Here is an 18,181-nt window from a genome sequence, read left to right on the forward strand (position 1 = left end):
ATTTTTTTATTTGTCTTTGCAATCGTGATGAGCATGAGGACAATTCTGAATTGCCATAACTTGGTGGATTCATTTCAGTTCGCTTGTCTACTTTAACTTTGTTCTTCAGGTCCAAGAGCTTCAGTCTCCACCCAGAGCCAGTCAAGTGGTGAAGGACTGTGTCAAAGCCTGCCTCAACTCCACCTACGAGTACATCTTTAATAACTGTCATGAGCTGTACAGCCGCGAGTATCAGACAGACCCGGTGAGAAGCAGCAGTTTATTAAATATCTGTAGGTGTTAGTGAAAATCTCTCTCTCTCTCTCCCCCCCCTCTCGAAATGTTCAAATTTAAATTGCTTTATTGACCTGACCGTAATTTAGTACAGTATTGCCAAAGGCCATGTGAGTATAATAAATCCAAGTGTAAGAAAATAAGAGACAACAAATAGTCTGCGCCTTGCCACGTACACTTTTTGTAATTAGAAAAATCCAATAAAATAGATGATATAGAAATCAAAAACAGAGGACAGATAAAGGAGTTCATCACGTCTTGGTCAGACACATTGTGTCTTTTTTCAAGATAATCTTCTGTGTTCACAGGAAACGTACACTTTTGGCTCATTTCATGTTTACAGTGTCTTTTGGAAATATATTTCCAATGTAGGTTTTATTAGGTTTACTTACACAACAAGAATACCGGGATAGTCTTCAGAAAAGATTGTATAGGGTGCGTCGGTATCAGACATTGATATTTTTTGTTGTAGATGTTCGATGATTGATGCACTTTTCTTTTTCTTTGGCTGTGATTTGGTTCCCTCTCTCAGAAGAAACGAGCAGGATAAATCCCTGCCTGACTCCAGACTGACTGAAAGAGTTGGCCGTGTTAATCATTTAAATCTTGGCCTGCAGTGTTCTTCATAAATAACTGTTACAAAGAGAGGTTTCTTGGACTAATCAGACCGCTTAGCTAAAAAATGTTCCTGAAAGTGATTTTTGAATATTCTAACTCCTTTGCTTGATGTCTGTATTTGGCTCAGTGCATGTGGTGAGTCTCCGTCATCCTCTTAGTCGAGGTAGGCCAGGCTCTCCCATCCATCACTCCTGCATCGGATTTCAACAGGGATTTCTCGAACTTGCTTTAAGTCCTCATTAAAGCGGCAACTCCATTCAGACTCCCTCGTGAATTTCAAATAAGCATTTTTCCCTTTGAATAAAACATTTTATCCTGAGGGACGTTGCTGTATTTTGTTGAAATCTCTGCGAGGTCATTCTTCACTCCTCAACCCCTGCGGTGCTCAGGCTTAGTTTGTTGTTTTTCTTCAGCTATTTCAAAGAAGTAGTCCAGACAGTTGACATTCTGAGTCTGTTCAAAGCTGTTTGAACAGCAAGAAAAAAACAACAACACCGTCAAGATTCCCCTCCAAAAAAAGTCTCTCAGTCTCAGACAATAAGAAATAACATTAGTAAAATTCAAATTAAGAGTGATAACAATTAAATCACTACACTACTTTTTGGAAGATTGGCCCATTGGATATCTTAATCAGCATGTGTGAAGAGGTTTGGTGTGTTCAATATGACCTAAAATTTGTTTAATGATGATAAGAAAATTGCTTTAAACAGGCTTTAAAATGTTAGTGATTGAGCAGATTACAATGGTTTACAGACTCTTCAGGTTGGCAGTTGTTGCCAGAGATGCTGGTCCTCCAGTCACACACTGAACAAAGTGATCAAGCTAATATCAACCCAAAGAGTATCTGTAGGTTTCTTTGTGACTCTAGTTGTGTCACTGCTTTTCCAGGCCAAACAGGGTGTCGTGCCTCCGGAGGAGCAGGGACCCTGCATCAAAAATCTTGATTTTTGGTCCAAACTCATCACACTTATCGTCTCCATTATCGAGGAGGACAAGAACTCCTACACTCCCTGCCTAAACCAGTAAGTCTCTCTACTGCTCTTCTATGTATTTGATCACATTTCCTTCCCTTCCCCATCTCTTCTCCACAGTTTTTTTTTATACCTTCCCTCACTAAGTGCATATACGGTAAGCCTTTCTCCTTCTCTCCTCCATCAAGATTTCCCCAGGAGCTCAACGTGGGTAAAATCAGCGCTGAAGTGATGTGGAACCTGTTTGCTCAGGATATGAAGTATGCAATGGAGGGTGAGTGCAAGTCAATAATACACCGAGCCTCTGAACTGACCGAGACTTGTCATAGCACTGAAGACTCGTTAGATAAATGAGGCTTCTTGCTGGCTTCTATTTTAAGTAGATGTACATTCCAATATGTGGTAAGCCACACCAGCTGAAAGTGTTGGAAGACTTAGCATTTGTGGAAATCGGTCAAATGGATTAGGAGATACAGTTGTTGGCCTTAATGGTGCTCCTTATTTGTTAAACTTTACACACAAATCTGAGATATGGAGGACTTTTGTTTTAGCCCAAGCTAACAGCCAACACATTTGTGATGGATATATCTGATTTAGTTAAAGGTTCCTGGTACTCAAAATTTTCCTTCCCTCATACCAGGTTGTATTTCTTATTAGAGGCGATCTGACTCGTTTAGTCCTGAAACCAATACCCGGTCTTTGGATATCGGCTGATAAGGAGTACAGATCCGATTCCAGATGTGTATTAATTAACTGTATGCCTCACTCTGTGGAAGTGACTGGGATCATTCTTTTATGTGTAAGGCACCATCAGACTTGACTTAAACATGGTGTCCTAGCTTTGTAAAGTAAAGTATGACAAATATGTACATAAATATAAATCCAGCTATTTGAGTCAGTATCTGACCGATGTCCAATATCAGGATCAGTGCATCTCTGGTTTCGATCAAATTTTTTGGAAAAGTTTGTCAATTATGCAAAGCCTGAAAGGTCATACACAGTGTTTGGGTTTGATCAATATTTGATTTCTTGAACAAAATTGGTGTCCTCTCCTAATAATCTCGGTCTTGAGTTGGGCTATGACAGTCCATGACGATGTGTGTTTGACTGTGGGTCAATGCCACTGAATGCACAATAGATCTGTTGAAATAGACATAGCTTCAATGCCAGGAGAGAAATTTGCTTTTTGCTCAACTTGCATTTGTCCGCTTAATTTTTTTCTTTCAGAACATGAAAAAAATCGCTTGTGCAAGAGTGCAGATTACATGAACCTGCACTTCAAGGTTAAGTGGCTGTACAATGAGTACTGCAAAGACCTGCCCTTCTTCAAGAGCAGAGTGCCTGAATATCCTGCGTGAGTAGCAACTCTTTAACTTACACTGAAAACAGAAAAAAAGCAATAGAAAGCATCATCTTGTCTTATTTTGGGTTCCGTGTTTGTAGATACTTATGTATTTTCTGCTCGCCATAGGTGGTTTGAACCATTTGTTATTCAGTGGCTCGATGAAAACGAGGAAGTGTCTCGGGACTTTCTGCACGGTGCTTTGGAGAGAGACAAAAAAGATGGGGTAAAAATGTCCAGCTCCTTTTCTCCTTATCTCCCTTTCACTCCTCTGCAAGCGCTGAGTCGCCGTTGTTGTTCATGCAGAATTACTGTAATCCATCCTTTGTACTTCCTCTGTCACACTCAAAGTTATCAACCAAAGTTTTATCCTCCCTCCCGCTCTGCATCCCCACACTTCTCTTCTGCATTCTTCAAAGGCGGCAGTGGAAGCATGGACGCGGCGGCACAGACGTGGATATTAAGGCATACAGTGTATTTGGGCTAAGAGGATGTTTCAGTCAAAGTGCTTCGTTGTACTCTTTGGGAGTTCAAAGAAGCGTGGTTGAGCCATGCATGTACTTTAAGAGGGAGACAACTCTGTGACAGCAGGATAGTGTGAATTAATGGCCTTATTCCATAGTTTTGACTGGAGGAAAGCTGTCTTCACGTCATTACCCAGACTCCCCAGAGGAGCACAAACACACTCACCTCTAGCCAATTAGGGACCAGGTGCTCACCAGCAGCCAATTACATGAAGACGGACAGGAGCTCCCAACTGTCACCGGATGGCTGTCTAACTGGCTGTATGGCTGGTTGTCTGTAGGGGGTCTGAGGCGCAGTACATGTGGGCAAAGATATCAAAGGTTCAGTTTAAAATAGCATCTAATGGTCCGTCTGTATGATCTTCAGTGCCCAGAGGTCCCAGCTTGCTCGCTTCTCACCTGCTACTCCTACTCATCCCTAATCACTTACGCATCTTCCCACTTTTTAATCTCCTTGCACACCCTTTCTGCCCTGCAGTTCCAGGTCACATCAGAACATGCTCTGTTCTCCTGTTCGGTGGTGGATGTGTTTTCCCAGCTCAACCAGAGCTTTGAGATCATCAGGAAGCTCGAGTGTCCTGATCCGCTGATCGTAGGACACTACATGAAGCGATTTGCTAAGGTAGATTCAGTTCAATTTGCAGTCAAATCACACCTTGACAAATCTTTAAAAAGTAGTTTTCACTACAGCCTGATGATTAATGACCTGCTGCTTGTTCTTTTTTCCCTCTCCAGACCATCAGCAATGTGCTTCTTTCCTATGCTGATATCATATCCAAGTTGTTTGCCAACTATGTCACCATGGAGAAAGTGGTAAGTGGCGAAAGACTTGATGAACCTGCGTGGATTTTCACAGTGGAGTCAGCTCTGTCAATTCTAATCAAAAAACTGCAAACAAAAAATACATCAGAGTATAGTCATGGTTGCTGTAAGAAAGGTTTCTTTGAATCCTATACCAATGAGAAGGCTGATCCATTCGTCTTTCTGTCCTCAGCCCTGCATCCTGATCAACAACATCCAGCAGCTGAGAGTTCAGCTGGAGAAGATGTTTGAAGCCATGGGTGGAAAAGATGTGAGTGATTCGCTTTTCTTGGTCCTGTCTCGAGTTTCAACTCCCAACCGGTATCATTCACCAGCTTAGTTTAGTATTTGGTTACAAACTTCTTAAAGCTGGGACTTCTGGTTTATTTTTGGTGTCAAATGGGCAAAAATGTCGTCATAACCTTTCAGCATACTGTGATTCAGTATGCCTCGGGGAGAAGACTCTACCTACTCCTCTTGACCCTTCTTTCAGGCTTAAGAAAATCTAGTTTGTGATGGTAGACTTTGGCCAATCACAGGTCAGTTCAGAGAAAGGGCCTTCCTGTTGGCTGTTATACAGATGCGCTTGTATGTCCCTTTGGTGCCTCAAGTCAGACTTATCAAAAAGAGTGTCTGACTAAATTGATTAATTGAAAATGTTGCTTATAGTTTAGCCTTCTTCTCCTGGCTAAGGTTTGAGAAGGCTAAACTATTAGCAACAGTTTAGCCTAACAGTTAGCAAAAGGTCAAACTATTTGCCACAGTTTCTCTCCATCTCTTAAAATATCGCCGAAATTTAATCCAAATGTGCTATGTCATTATTACTGCACACCCCAGTCACTCCAACCAGTTCTGTGTGTGTGTGTGTTTCCATGTGTGTACCTTAGCTGTGTGTGGAGGCCAGCGACATCCTGAAAGACCTGCAGATCAAGCTCAACAATGTCATGGATGATCTCAGCAGGATCTTTTCTGTCAGGTAGAAACACACTCACACACAAAGTCATTCATACATAAGATCACATTAAGGTGATGTATATTCAGACAGACCGACGGACACGGTGCAGACTTTGTTAAAGGCCTCTTCTGCTTCTCCCCTGTAGTTTCCAGCCTCACATAGAGGAGAACGTGAAGCAGATGGGAGACATCCTGGCTCAGGTGAAGGGAACCTCAAATGTGGGAAATGCCAGCAGCGTTGCCCAGGATGCTGACAACGTCCTGCAGCCCATCATGGAGTTCCTGGACAGCAAGTGAGGCCATTTTAGTGGAGTCCTCTGAAAGGGATAGTTCAGCTTTGAGGGCATTTCATTATTTTTTGACCTAGAAACTCATAGATGCTTGTTTTTGTCTCTGAATGCAATTTGAAGGTATGTTGAATGGTCATCATAGTTGAGGTGAAGGTGTAGATGTCGGAGGAGTTATAACAGCAATCCACACACACAAGTTTATTATTTTTATGTAGTTTCGCTACTTTTGAGAGAAATTGCTACTTGATTCCATAGTCATGTTATGGATTGTGCCAAACTAATATTATCACTGAAACTGCTCACCGAGACATGAGATTGACTACAAAATGCATCCGTGAGCATGCCTGACTCTAGGTGAGTAGAAGCAGCAAAGAAATTCCCTAAAAGACTGTTTGGTGGTATACAACCCTTTTTTTTGTTCTTTGTTCTTGATCATCTTTTTTCTTTCATGAAAAAAAGCGCTTGCCTCCTGCTGCTGCTTATTAATCACCACTCCTTCCTGTCTTCTGTCTCCCCCACCTCCTGCCAGCTTGACTTTGTTTGCCAAGATCTGTGAGAAGACCGTGCTGAAACGTGTGTTGAAGGAGCTGTGGAAGCTGGTGATGAACACCATGGAGAAGACCATCGTTCTGCCGCCACTCACGGACCAAACGGTGAGAGTGCACAGGCGTATGAACACGCATTCAGAGGCGTACAGCCGTACAAATACACACAATAATGATGCTAAGCTGCACGCGTTGGCACCCGATGCTCACTGTGCCTGCTGCACACGCAAGAAGGGATTTTTACTGCGGATAAATATACACATATATGCAAGAGTGGATGTTGCTACGGAGATATACGAATATAAGATCTTATGATGATCACGGCAATACATGTAACACACATGCACGGATACACACTTACACACACCCCCAACTGCTGAGGCGGCATCAAAAGAACGAGGAGGAGGAGGAGGAGGAGAATATGGAAAGGCAATACAAAGGCAGACATTTTGTGTGTGTGTGTTGCGATTCAAGATGGCCCTCTTATAAAAGATCAATCTCTATATGGCATTCTATCCACACATTATATTTAGCATCGCCCCCAGTGCCTTCATTCATCCAAACAATCAAGATGAAACCCTTCCCTTTTTCTAAGAAAAAAAAAAAAGCTGAAAAGAGAAAAGGAGTGCACCATATCATTCTTACACCAGCTCATGGCTGCTCTCCAGTATGTCAGCCAACAAATATCTGGAGAGATTTCTGATTTCTGAGTAACTCATAACAAAGTGGCAGAAAATATTTGCCTAAAGGATCTGGCCCACTTCCAAAAAAAAAAAAGGAATCATACATTTTGGAAAGCAGCCTCTTGTTTTCTTTTGTTTTGGATATATGTGTTCTTATTTGTGTTTGGTTATGAACTAAAGAGCCTCATATCACTTTTAATAAGGTGATAATTAATCTCTGGTTACCATGTTCTGTGCTAGCCAGTTATCAACACAACTGGTTCAGCCTCAGTAGCCGTCGGTCTGCAGTTAGCCCCTGTCCAATTGAGTTAATCCAATTAGGGAAAAGACGGAGGAACAAAAACAGGAGAAAGATAGTGAGCTCTGAATGTGTGCAAATACCACATGATCATCTCTAGAATGGCTATTTTTTGCATATGAAGTTGCTGTTAAAAGCTAAAACACTTATTTGCTCTATTCTAAGAAATTTCATAGAAGTAACGTTACTTAACCACTGGCCTCTCTCACTTCTCTACCTGTGCATAGTCCAGGCTTTAGACATGACAATTGGTCCACGTCCTTCCAGCCCTCAGGCCCAAACTTGTGTTTTGTTTTTTTTTAATTGATGTGGGGCTCTTTGCAGCTTGACTGACCCTTCTCTCTGGTTGTTGTTGTGATTACTATTACATCCCGCTCCCACCGCTCTCCCTCCACAGATGATTGTAAGTACAGCACTCCTGCGTGTGTGTCTGTCTGTCCGTCCACGGTGGTTGGTTCTTTGCTATATGTGGCTGCGATCTTCCCCTGTTTTTTAACCCCACATCACACCCTCTCCCTTCTCACCTCTCAGATCTGTCCCAATCTGTCTCTTCTTCTTCTCTTTTTCTTCTTCGCCTTCTTCTTGTTCTTTTTCTCCTCCTCCTCCTTCCTCTTTGTCTTCTTCTTCTCCTTCTTTTTCACCTTCTTCTTCTCTTCTTTCTGTTGTCTTTTTCCCCTTCTTCTTCTCCTACTTCACCCTCCTCTTCTCCTCTCCTCCAACACTGTCTCTCTTTTGAGAAGACAGAAGCATGGTGCATTCCTGACTGGTTCTGATAGGTCCCACAACCCTTTCAAAAGTCTCCACCAATCAGTGCCCCCCTCTTCGTGCTGTCTCTTCTTCCCGAACACTCTCCTTAAAACAGGAAGTGGTACTCCTCTCTTGCGCCTGGTGTTGCCTTGTTTCTTCTCATGCATTGTTTCCTTATACTGGGACCCTGGTGGGGTGACTCTGATCTCTCGGTGGCTTGGTATCTGGTGTCCTGACCCACCCGCACCCCCACCCCCACCCCACGCCCCTCTCCCTCCCTCCACTGTCCCCACCTTTCCCACCTGTTTGAACTGTGTCCCCCTCCACCGCCCACTGTGGGTTTGTTGCTTGCATCTGATCTATTTCAACACTGCAGTCTTCTCTCAGTATACTGTACAACACTGTACTGTATGTCTCTGCAGACCTGTCGTGTTGGTCTGTCCTGGTTTGATTTGATGTTCTGTTGTTACCATGATGATTGTGATGCCGGTATTGTGTCACTGGTCTTGATGCACAGAACGACTTTTCTAACGAGACGTTAGATCGGTTTGACTCTTAATGTCTTTGACTCGTCTTTTCCATGGTGTAGTTGACAATGCAGTGCTGCACAGGAAGTGATGTGTTTTCTAATGAACAGAATTTATGTGTGTTTCTTGGTTAACGTGATCTGCAGCTCTTATTTATTGTTAACCTTCAAGTGTAACCAGTGGTGAAGGAAGTATTCAGTTCCTTAACTTCAGTTAAAAAGGAAATCCACAAATAAGGAATGTGGAAATAATCCATTATGTGTCAAATTCCTGTTCTGAAAATGTTACACAAGTAAAAGTACGTAAGTATTATAAGTAAAATGTACTTAAAGTATCAAAGGTAAAAGTACATATTTGGCAGAAAAATGGCACTTGAGGGTTTTAATTATGTAATATACTGTTGGGTATAAATATGTGCATTATATATGCTACACAACAAATTGCATTAATGATCATATGGTACCTCAAAATTAGAAGTGGCAATCTCAAAGATTTTCATTTAAATAAATAATAAATTGCTGTTAAGTCAATATCCATTGAGATAACATAATAGTAAGTATTGCAATATTAGAATTTTTATATATTTTCAGTAATACAAACCAGGTGTCTGTGGTGGCATTCCCATAAATACTTCTGATTGATTTAGAATTTATAATTGTGTGAGAACAACGGATTGTGCTTTGAGTTCAAAAGTCTGGAGACTTTATGTTGATACATGAGCTTACATTTTTCAGAATTGTGTGCATAGTTACATTTTTGTGTCTATACAGTGGAGAAAAAATGAACTACCTAGTTTTTAATACTGCAAATATATAAATATTGCAATACTGTCATTGGGCCATAGGCTCAATCACCAATTGTGTTACCTGCCACTTAAACTGTTGTAGGCGTATTGAGTAAATGCACATTTCACCACTGAGTGCAACAGTTCAATGAATGAAATCTGACCTTCTGTCCGAGTTATCACATAGAGCCTTAATGTATTGAATATTCTGAGTTTTATCTGATCTTCTTTTAAAGGGATAGTTTGACTTTTTGGGAACTACACTTATTTGCTTTCTTGTCAAAAGTTAGATACGAAGATTGTTTGAGTTTAAATCTTTTTAAGTTCAAGTTCTTAAGTTTGAGATTATCATATCTGTGCTTTCAGTATAGAGCGAGTGCCAGGAGTTAATTGGCTTAATTTAAGGACTGGTGGTGGAGGGGAAACAGCTAGCCGGGCTTTCTCCAGTTCAAAAATCCGACTACCAGCACCTCTAATGCTCACCAATTAACATGTTATATCTGATTCGTATTTTCTGTACACAAACCCGAACGTTTCAATTAACTATTGTGGATTGAGAGTTACGTGCACTAACTATTTCTTGGCGGCAGCAGCCGGGCGCAGTGCCTAAATAGAGCCTTGACACAGTTGCAGCACACGTAAAATCACATCCTGTCACTTTTACACTCCGTTTGTGTGAGGATTAAACAAACAAGACATAACGTGTTTATTTGTGAGCTGAGAGATGGGAGTGGATAAAGCCAAGCTAGCTGTTTCCCCTTGTTTCCTGTCTGTATGCTAATATAAGCTAATATCATCTCCCTGCTCTAGCTCTGTGCTAGCACAGATATCTTCTCATCTAAATCTGCATAAGAAGGCAAATAAATGTGGACAAAATGTTCTGTTTTATCAGCATGCATTTACTCTTGTCAGCATGTGTGCTGTTCTTGCTCTGCCAACCGGCAATCTGTTGTCTGATTTTGTTGGTTTGGAGGTAAAGCTTATTAGCTAACTGAAGAGAGGTGACATCTACAGCAGTGACGAGTATGCTCTTTATTTTTTTCAACATTTTGCACGTTTGCACTTAAAAGGCTTATTCTCATGTAGCCAATGAGAGTGAAGTCAGACTGCAGGGACTGGCCACTGCTTGAAGTATTAACCACATGCTCTCTTTCCAGGGGAGACTGAAGAATGCTTCTCACAGTGATGTAAGGACTAAACCCCTTTAGATCAATGTGTCTTGTCTCTCTCCTTGTCTTCTCTACGTGTCTCCGTCTATCTCCCTCAGCTCGCCAGTCAAACAAAGCAGTGGAAATATTGATTTTTCACTTTTGTTTTTGCACAACGGTCCTCTATAGTGCTGTTTATATGCTGTGAGAAATGCTGTAGCAGTAGCTGCCTGCACTCCCAGCCAAACCGCAGGTTATGCACTCAAATCTACTTGCAGACATTTGCGGCTCAAACGCACCACAAACTGCCAGTCAAGGAGGTCAATCGTCACTTAATTTCACTTGGAGTTCAAAAACTATTAGCTGTTTTGTTCATTTGCCGTGGTTCAGCTGCAAGTTGCATTGCAAGTCAAAGCAGCTGAGCTTTACGAGCCTCATTCTGGAAGAGAAGTTCGGCACTTTGACCTGCAACTTATGGTGCATTTTAGCAGCAAAAATGTACTCGTAGGGTGAGAATATTTGGCATAACATAACTATTTTCATCACAGCAGCCCCATGAAATATAAGGCCCAACTATCTACCTTATTTTCTGTAGGTTTAACATAGTGTAGCAGTGGAGGGTGGCTGGATTTCTCTCACATGATCCTGTCAGGCTTCGCTTGCTTTGACTGAATCTAAAGTAAATATAGTTTAAATGAATAGACACATCACAGTTTCAATAGTGCACACTAGTTTAATTTTTCTATTTTAATTAATCTATAACATTTTGTTTCTAACATTATTGTGCTGTGTAAGATTATTTCTAGTCTCATACAGTATATAACAAAAGCTTATTTCATGCCTAAGGATGGAACCAAGGATAGGATTAAAAGTGCAGTCAGTAGCACTTAGTGATATATTCGCGTACAGAGTATTGCATAAGGCCGGACATCCAGTATATACCTGCGTACCCCACAGTGCAACTGCATAGCTGCTACGTGTGTGTGTGTGTGTGTGTGTGCACGTGTGTGTGTGTGCACTTGTGCGGACATGAGTGCACAAGTGTGTCTTCTTTCTTGCCCTAACTACGAGCTCACTTTCCCTTCTCGTTGTACTGACATGTCTCAGTGTGTGTGTGTGTGTGTTGATGTGTGTGTTGATTTCTTCAGCGGAGTGTAATGTTCTGGAATGAATAAAACACAGATAAGTGTGATAACAGCACTTGAAGGAAAAAGCACCTTGATATCTGTAAAGCGGCTTAGAGTGATTGTGAATGTGTGTGTCAGAAACGTTGCTGTCCTCTGTGTGACACTAAGCCGTTTACTGCTGCCCTGCATTGTCCTGATAATAACAATACTCCTCTCTACCTTTCTTCCATCTGTCCTGCTGTCTTCTCCAGGGCACTCAGCTCATCTTTAATGCTGCCAAGGAGCTGGGACAGCTGTCCAAGCTGAAGGTACAATATGTTTTTACACCGTTATGCTCTGGGCCTGACACCAGTGCTTCAGATTAAGACTCTTAATTGCCTAGAAAAAACGAGACAGATGATGTGAACAGACAGGCGCATCATTTTGGTCTGTGCTTCTATTGTCGTCGTCTTCAGGAGCACATGGTTCGAGAGGAGGCCAAAGCGCTCAGCCCTAAGCAGTGTGCTGTGATAGAGCTGGCCCTGGACACCATCAAGGTAAAACACTTTACTATATATTTCACTGTCAGGAGCCACCTTAAATGTTTGACAATAAACAGGTATGGCTAGTGGAAATTACAGTAAACCCTTTGGTTTTAAAAGTCATATTTGCATTTGAGGTTTTCTCCGAGGATGTGGTTTATAATAGTCCAACCTTTAAGACTTTGAGCTTTCCCTTTTTTGGCTTTACAGCTCTGTGATTTATTTGTTTAAGTTACAAAAATCTTAATTTAGAATCATGTTTGTATGATAACTATATGTGCATGTGAGTGATGTACTAGGCAAAGAACAACAACAAAAAACATGAAAAAATGTTACCTAATCATTTCTTTAAAAGTAGGTAAAGAAAGAACATTTTCTAAGTTCTATAATTAACACCTATAAAGCTACACTGGATTTTAAGTTCACTGTACCTTTGAGATGGTTAAGAAAAGAGAAATAAGACATATTTAAAATGGACATTTAATTCCAAAAGCATCTCTTGTATAAGATAACTCGATCATCCGTAGAGCAGGGGCACAGAAATGATTCAGAGGATGTGGAGCTGGAGAGAGGCCCTGTAACATGCCAGAGATTATGTACATATTTAATTAATGCAAGCTGTTGGTGGTGGATCCACAATTTGTAGCAACTCGTTCTACAGAGACAGAAACCATCATCACTTTTAAAGTTTGCACGCAGGATTTAAACGTTTTTAATTAAGGCTGCAACTAACAAGTATTCCACAACTTTTTTAAATATATCATTTGGCTATAAAACGTGAGAAAAACTGTAGAGCCTAGATCCATTAACGTTAGCATTGTTGCTTGAAAAATAAGGATTAATCAACTATCAAAATAGTTTTTGAATAATTTCCTGTCAATCGACTAACAGAATAACCAACTGTTCTTTAGAACAAACTGCCTGAGTAGATTAGGCTTGCCAAAATTGGTTTAATCTTTTAGATCACTTCTAAAACACAAACAGGCGTTTTTGTGAATCACTCCCTTTATCCACCTTTAAGTTTCCTAAAGTTTTGACCAGTTCTTAATTGTACCTCTGTTTGGTGGTGAGATTGGTTGTATCTGGTGACCTTACATAAAGACTTTTATTCCTATTTTGTTTCTTTAGGGTTTTGCATTGTTGACATTGTTTTCAAAAAAATGCTATATAAGTATAGGTTGATATTATTATTAGTATTATTATTATTATCAATAGATTAATCGTTGCAGCTCTAAATTATTGTGTTAACATTTTGAATCCTTTTTTTCTCAGTTGAACAAGTAAAGTGCCTTCTCTCCTTAAAGAATCTTTTGCAGTGAAGTAAGTAAGATAACAGCTGTCTTCTACTTTGTCTGCCTGTCTTTGTGTGTGTTAGCAATATTTCCATGCTGGTGGTGTGGGTCTGAAGAAGACTTTCCTGGAGAAGAGTCCTGACCTCCTGTCTCTCCACTACGCCCTGTCCCTCTACACGCAGGCGACAGACAAACTCATTCGCACTTTTGTCCAGTCACAGAATGCACAAGGTAAAATAATTGTCTTTGAGAGATCTTTGATTCTCTTCATTTCCAGTACCTTCATTTTCCAAGTGTGAAGTTAATGTCTAATGCTACTTAATTCTGTTATTGAGATCAGCATATCTCTGTTTCTACTCTCCCCTCTCAGAGGAGCCACCCTTCTCCGTGTCTCCCACTCCTCTGTTGATATTAGGGTTTCCCAAATGTTGAGCTCTATATCCTGAAAATATCTCACATGCTTTGTAGAGCATGAAGTCGAGGCTGTAGCTGCATAATATATTTTCTTTCTGCTCTGAAATTTCGGAGTCTCCTGGAAGCCAGCCTCGGGAAACACACGGACTGTTCTTTACATGATCTGACAGCTATTTGCAATGAAAAAAGAAATGCCCGCCCCCTCTTTTCTCTCGCTCTTTGATTCTGTTGCTCAGCCTCCATCCTACCGTCAGATGGATTCATAACAGCCATCGTCTTTGTGGAAGCGCTGATGGCTGACACGCTGTCCCTGGGCGCCGCCGGTAGAAATGCCATGATCATTTAGAATTTAATTAGCAAAAATGCCGTGTTGTTTTTGGAGCATACCTAGGTCCGGTTTGCAGCAGAAGATCTGTGTGTGATTTGACATGTTGCAGGATTTCACAGCAGATCTGAAGAATTACAACAAGCTGATTTAATTAAAATAACATTTTATCTATCAGGATCTCTCCCATCTTTAGGGACAAGACTTATAAATGTTGGTCTGTTTTTCTACTCTGTAAACCTCATATTTCTACGTGTTTCTCCTTTCTCTGTCTACCCCCTCCTTCTGCCCCGTCTGTGGGCCAGTGTTCGGCGGGAAGGGGGTGAGGTTCACCACTAGTGAGGATGTTTACCCAGACAAGGGTATGTGGCATTCAGGCTCAGGGCCTGAGACATCCAGGACTACCGGAAAGCCTCCAGACCAAAGCCCAACTCCCTCCACCCTCCACCCCATGTGCATCCCAAAAGTCCCCTGCCTGCTCAAACTCATCCCAACAAACAAATGCAATGCACAGATTGAACATCTTTTTCTATCTCTGCCTTTTTGCACACACATACGCATACATGCCCACCGCAACTATAACAACATAGACTTTATGCATTCATGCATGTAATGTACACACTGATGTCTGTATGTACGGAACTGCACTGAATACATACGCCATGGACTGTATGTATGAACAGACACTAAAGCATGATGTGCTGACATCAGACAAAAAGAATAGAAATGCATTAAAGTGTGGAGGAATCCTGATCCAGCATGATGTCACCCAGAGAGGCCCGAGGGCCAAGCAAGCAAGCTTGCGTGTGTGTGTGTGTGTGTGTGTGTGTGTGTGTGTGTGTGTGTGTGTGTGTGTGTGTGTGTGTGTGTGTGTGTGTGTGTGTGTGTGTGTGTGTGTGTGTGTGTGTGAGCGAGTGACTGAGCAGAGCCGATGTGACTGAGTGAGACGGTCTAAGGTTGTTGAAGCTGAAGCACAGTGTATTGTCTGTCTCCGGCGAGGAAGACAGAGAGGAAATCCTCCCCCCCCCCCCCCCCTCCCACGTCACCACCCCTGCCACTGTGTTTGAAGTGAAATACGCTGAAGAAGAAGAAGACTAGAATGATTATGTAGAACGATGATGGCTGTTCAGTTTTGTCTGGGAGGGCTCCCTGTCCTCGCCTGCTCTATCATCACACATAAATACAGAGACTGACACATTCAAACACACACATAGCTCCCACGTGCAGCGCGGTTCGCCCTACAGCAGTGATGAGAGAGGGTGCTCAACTCATCCCCCCCCTTCACAGATTGAGCCAATCAGAAACAGTCCCTCAGGTCAGGTGGTCTGATTTCTGTCACTCTAGATTAGTATCCAAAGATGTGACACTTGCTCACAAGCACTTACACAGGATGACTTCGTTTGACGCTGCACAAGCTCCAGCACACCGACAGTCCTCTTGATGAACAACAGTGGTATATAACGGCTCCAGGAAGAGACTTATAAAAAAGATATTGCTGTTACAAGTTGTGTTGTTCTCTATGGACAGAAGCCGAGGAGAAACATATAGAAGCAGTAAAGCACGACACCAAATACTTCACTAAAAAAAAAAAACTGATTGGACAGCATTGATTTTGTTTAGTCTAAATTGCCCCATCTGAAATTTCCAGTAGGTCATTTCATGTTTTGCAATTTCAAAAACTTTCCTTTTTTTATGGGTTCACAAATTCATTCACTGGTTTTCAGTGGCATATCTGAGCTGCTCTATCTTTGATCACATGACTGACAGAACATAACCTGATTGGACTGAAGTCTCTTCCATTGAGTCAATTTTACGAGTTTTAAGAGTCAAAAGTTATGAATTTAAGCAAGCCAGCTCTTATTTTGGCGATTGGATTTTCTATTTGAATTTGTGATCCATAAAAGAATGTTACATTTTTTTTTTATTATTATTATTGCATAACTTTAAATGACCTTCTGGAAATATCAGACACCACACAAATTTAGACAGATGGTTTTCAAATATTTCAGCGCTATCCTCTCATTGGTATTTAAATTTCAGCATGAAGTTTTCGTCAGTGCTTAAATGTTACAGTTAGGTATTCATTATCACAGTCCCATAGTGGAGGTAAAGAAAACAAAGTAGAGTGTCTTCAGCCTGCCCGCCAGCTGCTGGATGCTCTTGACTGTAACAAGGATGCAAATTAACTTCCTGCCAAGCAAGCGGCTTTCACTGGAAAACACAATTTCCAACCATATTAGAGAAGATAATTAGAGCAGGATGACCGATCGAGGCTCAGTAGACTTTATTCTTATTAACTCGAACGCTGCTGATCAGTGATGACTGTTCTACCTATACTGCAGGCTATGAGCTGCATTACTTGTAATAGAAATAATTAAAAGTCAAGGTGTTTCGACGCTATTCACAGTACAAGTTTGAGATTACATTGAATGTGGTAGAAAAATGTGCACCTATTGAAGAAGAAAAGCCTGCGTTTTCTTGGCAACATCTTCCTGCCTCCCAGCCAGCAAAGTTTGTTTCTAATCTTTTATGGAAGTCCTCCATAGAGTAGACTAGGCCAGATGGATGACTGCTGCTCTCTTTGGTCCTGTTGGCAGCGACACCAACAATCCCATAATGCTCCCTGGAGAGCTGCATGCCAGGAACACTCTGCCGTCTAACTCCCACGGACACCTTGTTTCGTGGGCGGCCGGTTGAAAACACACAAACAGGCTGCTGGTCGTCGCCACAAAGCTACCGTTGACAAAGTGAAGACATTAATTAAAACACTGAAAATGTATGTCCATCTGTCACCGTATCCTTCTGGAGTTGTATGTGGATCTCAACCACTTGTTCACATGCAGCACAAAACAACACACACGCACAGACACTGAGGAAAGATGTGTCCATCATCTCCCTCCCAGACAAAAGAGTCGCTGCCTGAGTGGAGCCATCACTGTCTTCTATACTCTAACATAGTCTTAGAGCTAGAAGTTCTATTGAACCAAAACTAATCTATTTGGTATCTTGTGTTAATCATTTGCTATCCTAGTTAAATTAACAAGATTATATTGTCAGTACAATTTCAGACCTGTCATTAGATTATATTTATATAGCCAAAAATCACAAATCGCATGTTTGCGTCAAAGAGCTTTACAACCAGGACTGCATTCAACTATTCATGCTTAAATTTCACTTCAAGGTCTAGCAGACATGCAATAATGTCCAATGTATAGGGTAGATGGAAACTACACTGTGGAGAAACCACGTAATGACAACATTAGTTTAATGGAGTTCGAGAAGCATGGATGTGGAACTTGACTTGAATTTGAGTCCTTCAGACTCTCTTCACACAGCTTTATTGAGAGGGTTGGATATCGGTAGTGCCGTCCTTCACTAACGGATCAGAGCGGCCGAGCTGCTTCTCTCTCCGTGAAGTCCTTTCCCTTTCTTGTCCCTCCTCTTGCCATGCTTGGGTAAAAGTCTTTACCAAGGAATGGGTGTGTCCACCTGTCTAGATCCATCTGAGCATGTCCTGACCTGATCTATGTCGGGGGTAGTACCACACTTTCAGTTGACCTTCTCCAGCTTCTCTCCTGTCTTCTTCTCAGCCTCTTACTAACCACCCTGCATCCTAACAGACAACTTGCATCTATGAGTGGGCACAAATTACTGTCCTCACTGAATCCAAATTATTACCTCTCAATTGCTGAATCGTAAGACAGAAGGACTTACTGAAGAAAATAATACCGCTTTTAGGATCACTACAAAAGTTTCCACGAGTTAATGTATTATAGTTGTCCTGCATTACAAAGAATGGTATTACTACCTAATATTAAAAAGATATGCCCACTCATAGCAGCTCTGTCTGATTGTCCACTTCTAGACCACAACATATGCACAAGCAGATCACTATGCCTTATTTTAAGCCCTCCTGTTACACAGTGATTGGTTTAGTACATGGACCCGTTTGCCCAGTCAATATTCTGTGTAATATCCAAAAGGTTACAGTCAAATC

At 41.5% G+C, this 18,181-nt stretch overlaps 1 protein-coding gene across 1 annotated transcript in view; it reads left to right on the forward strand.

Annotated features, from left to right (window-relative positions):
• unc13a (unc-13 homolog A (C. elegans)) overlaps positions 1 to 18,181 on the forward strand; it is a gene marked incomplete at both ends in the record, with an annotated part of 43,367 nt that overhangs the window by 23,676 nt on the left and 1,510 nt on the right. The window contains 15 exons of the mRNA XM_079157739.1: positions 110 to 244; positions 1,780 to 1,913; positions 2,051 to 2,136; positions 3,090 to 3,216; positions 3,334 to 3,430; positions 4,207 to 4,350; positions 4,464 to 4,541; positions 4,723 to 4,800; positions 5,417 to 5,505; positions 5,630 to 5,776; positions 6,303 to 6,426; positions 10,515 to 10,544; positions 11,884 to 11,940; positions 12,088 to 12,168; positions 13,529 to 13,676. Of these exons, the coding sequence (XP_079013865.1) occupies positions 110 to 244; positions 1,780 to 1,913; positions 2,051 to 2,136; positions 3,090 to 3,216; positions 3,334 to 3,430; positions 4,207 to 4,350; positions 4,464 to 4,541; positions 4,723 to 4,800; positions 5,417 to 5,505; positions 5,630 to 5,776; positions 6,303 to 6,426; positions 10,515 to 10,544; positions 11,884 to 11,940; positions 12,088 to 12,168; positions 13,529 to 13,676 (1,555 nt within the window). The remainder of the gene's footprint in view (positions 1 to 109; positions 245 to 1,779; positions 1,914 to 2,050; positions 2,137 to 3,089; positions 3,217 to 3,333; positions 3,431 to 4,206; positions 4,351 to 4,463; positions 4,542 to 4,722; positions 4,801 to 5,416; positions 5,506 to 5,629; positions 5,777 to 6,302; positions 6,427 to 10,514; positions 10,545 to 11,883; positions 11,941 to 12,087; positions 12,169 to 13,528; positions 13,677 to 18,181) is intronic.

Source organism: Pholis gunnellus (assembly GCF_910591455.1).
Source record: "Pholis gunnellus genome assembly, chromosome: 4".
Taxonomy (NCBI): domain Eukaryota; kingdom Metazoa; phylum Chordata; class Actinopteri; order Perciformes; family Pholidae; genus Pholis; species Pholis gunnellus.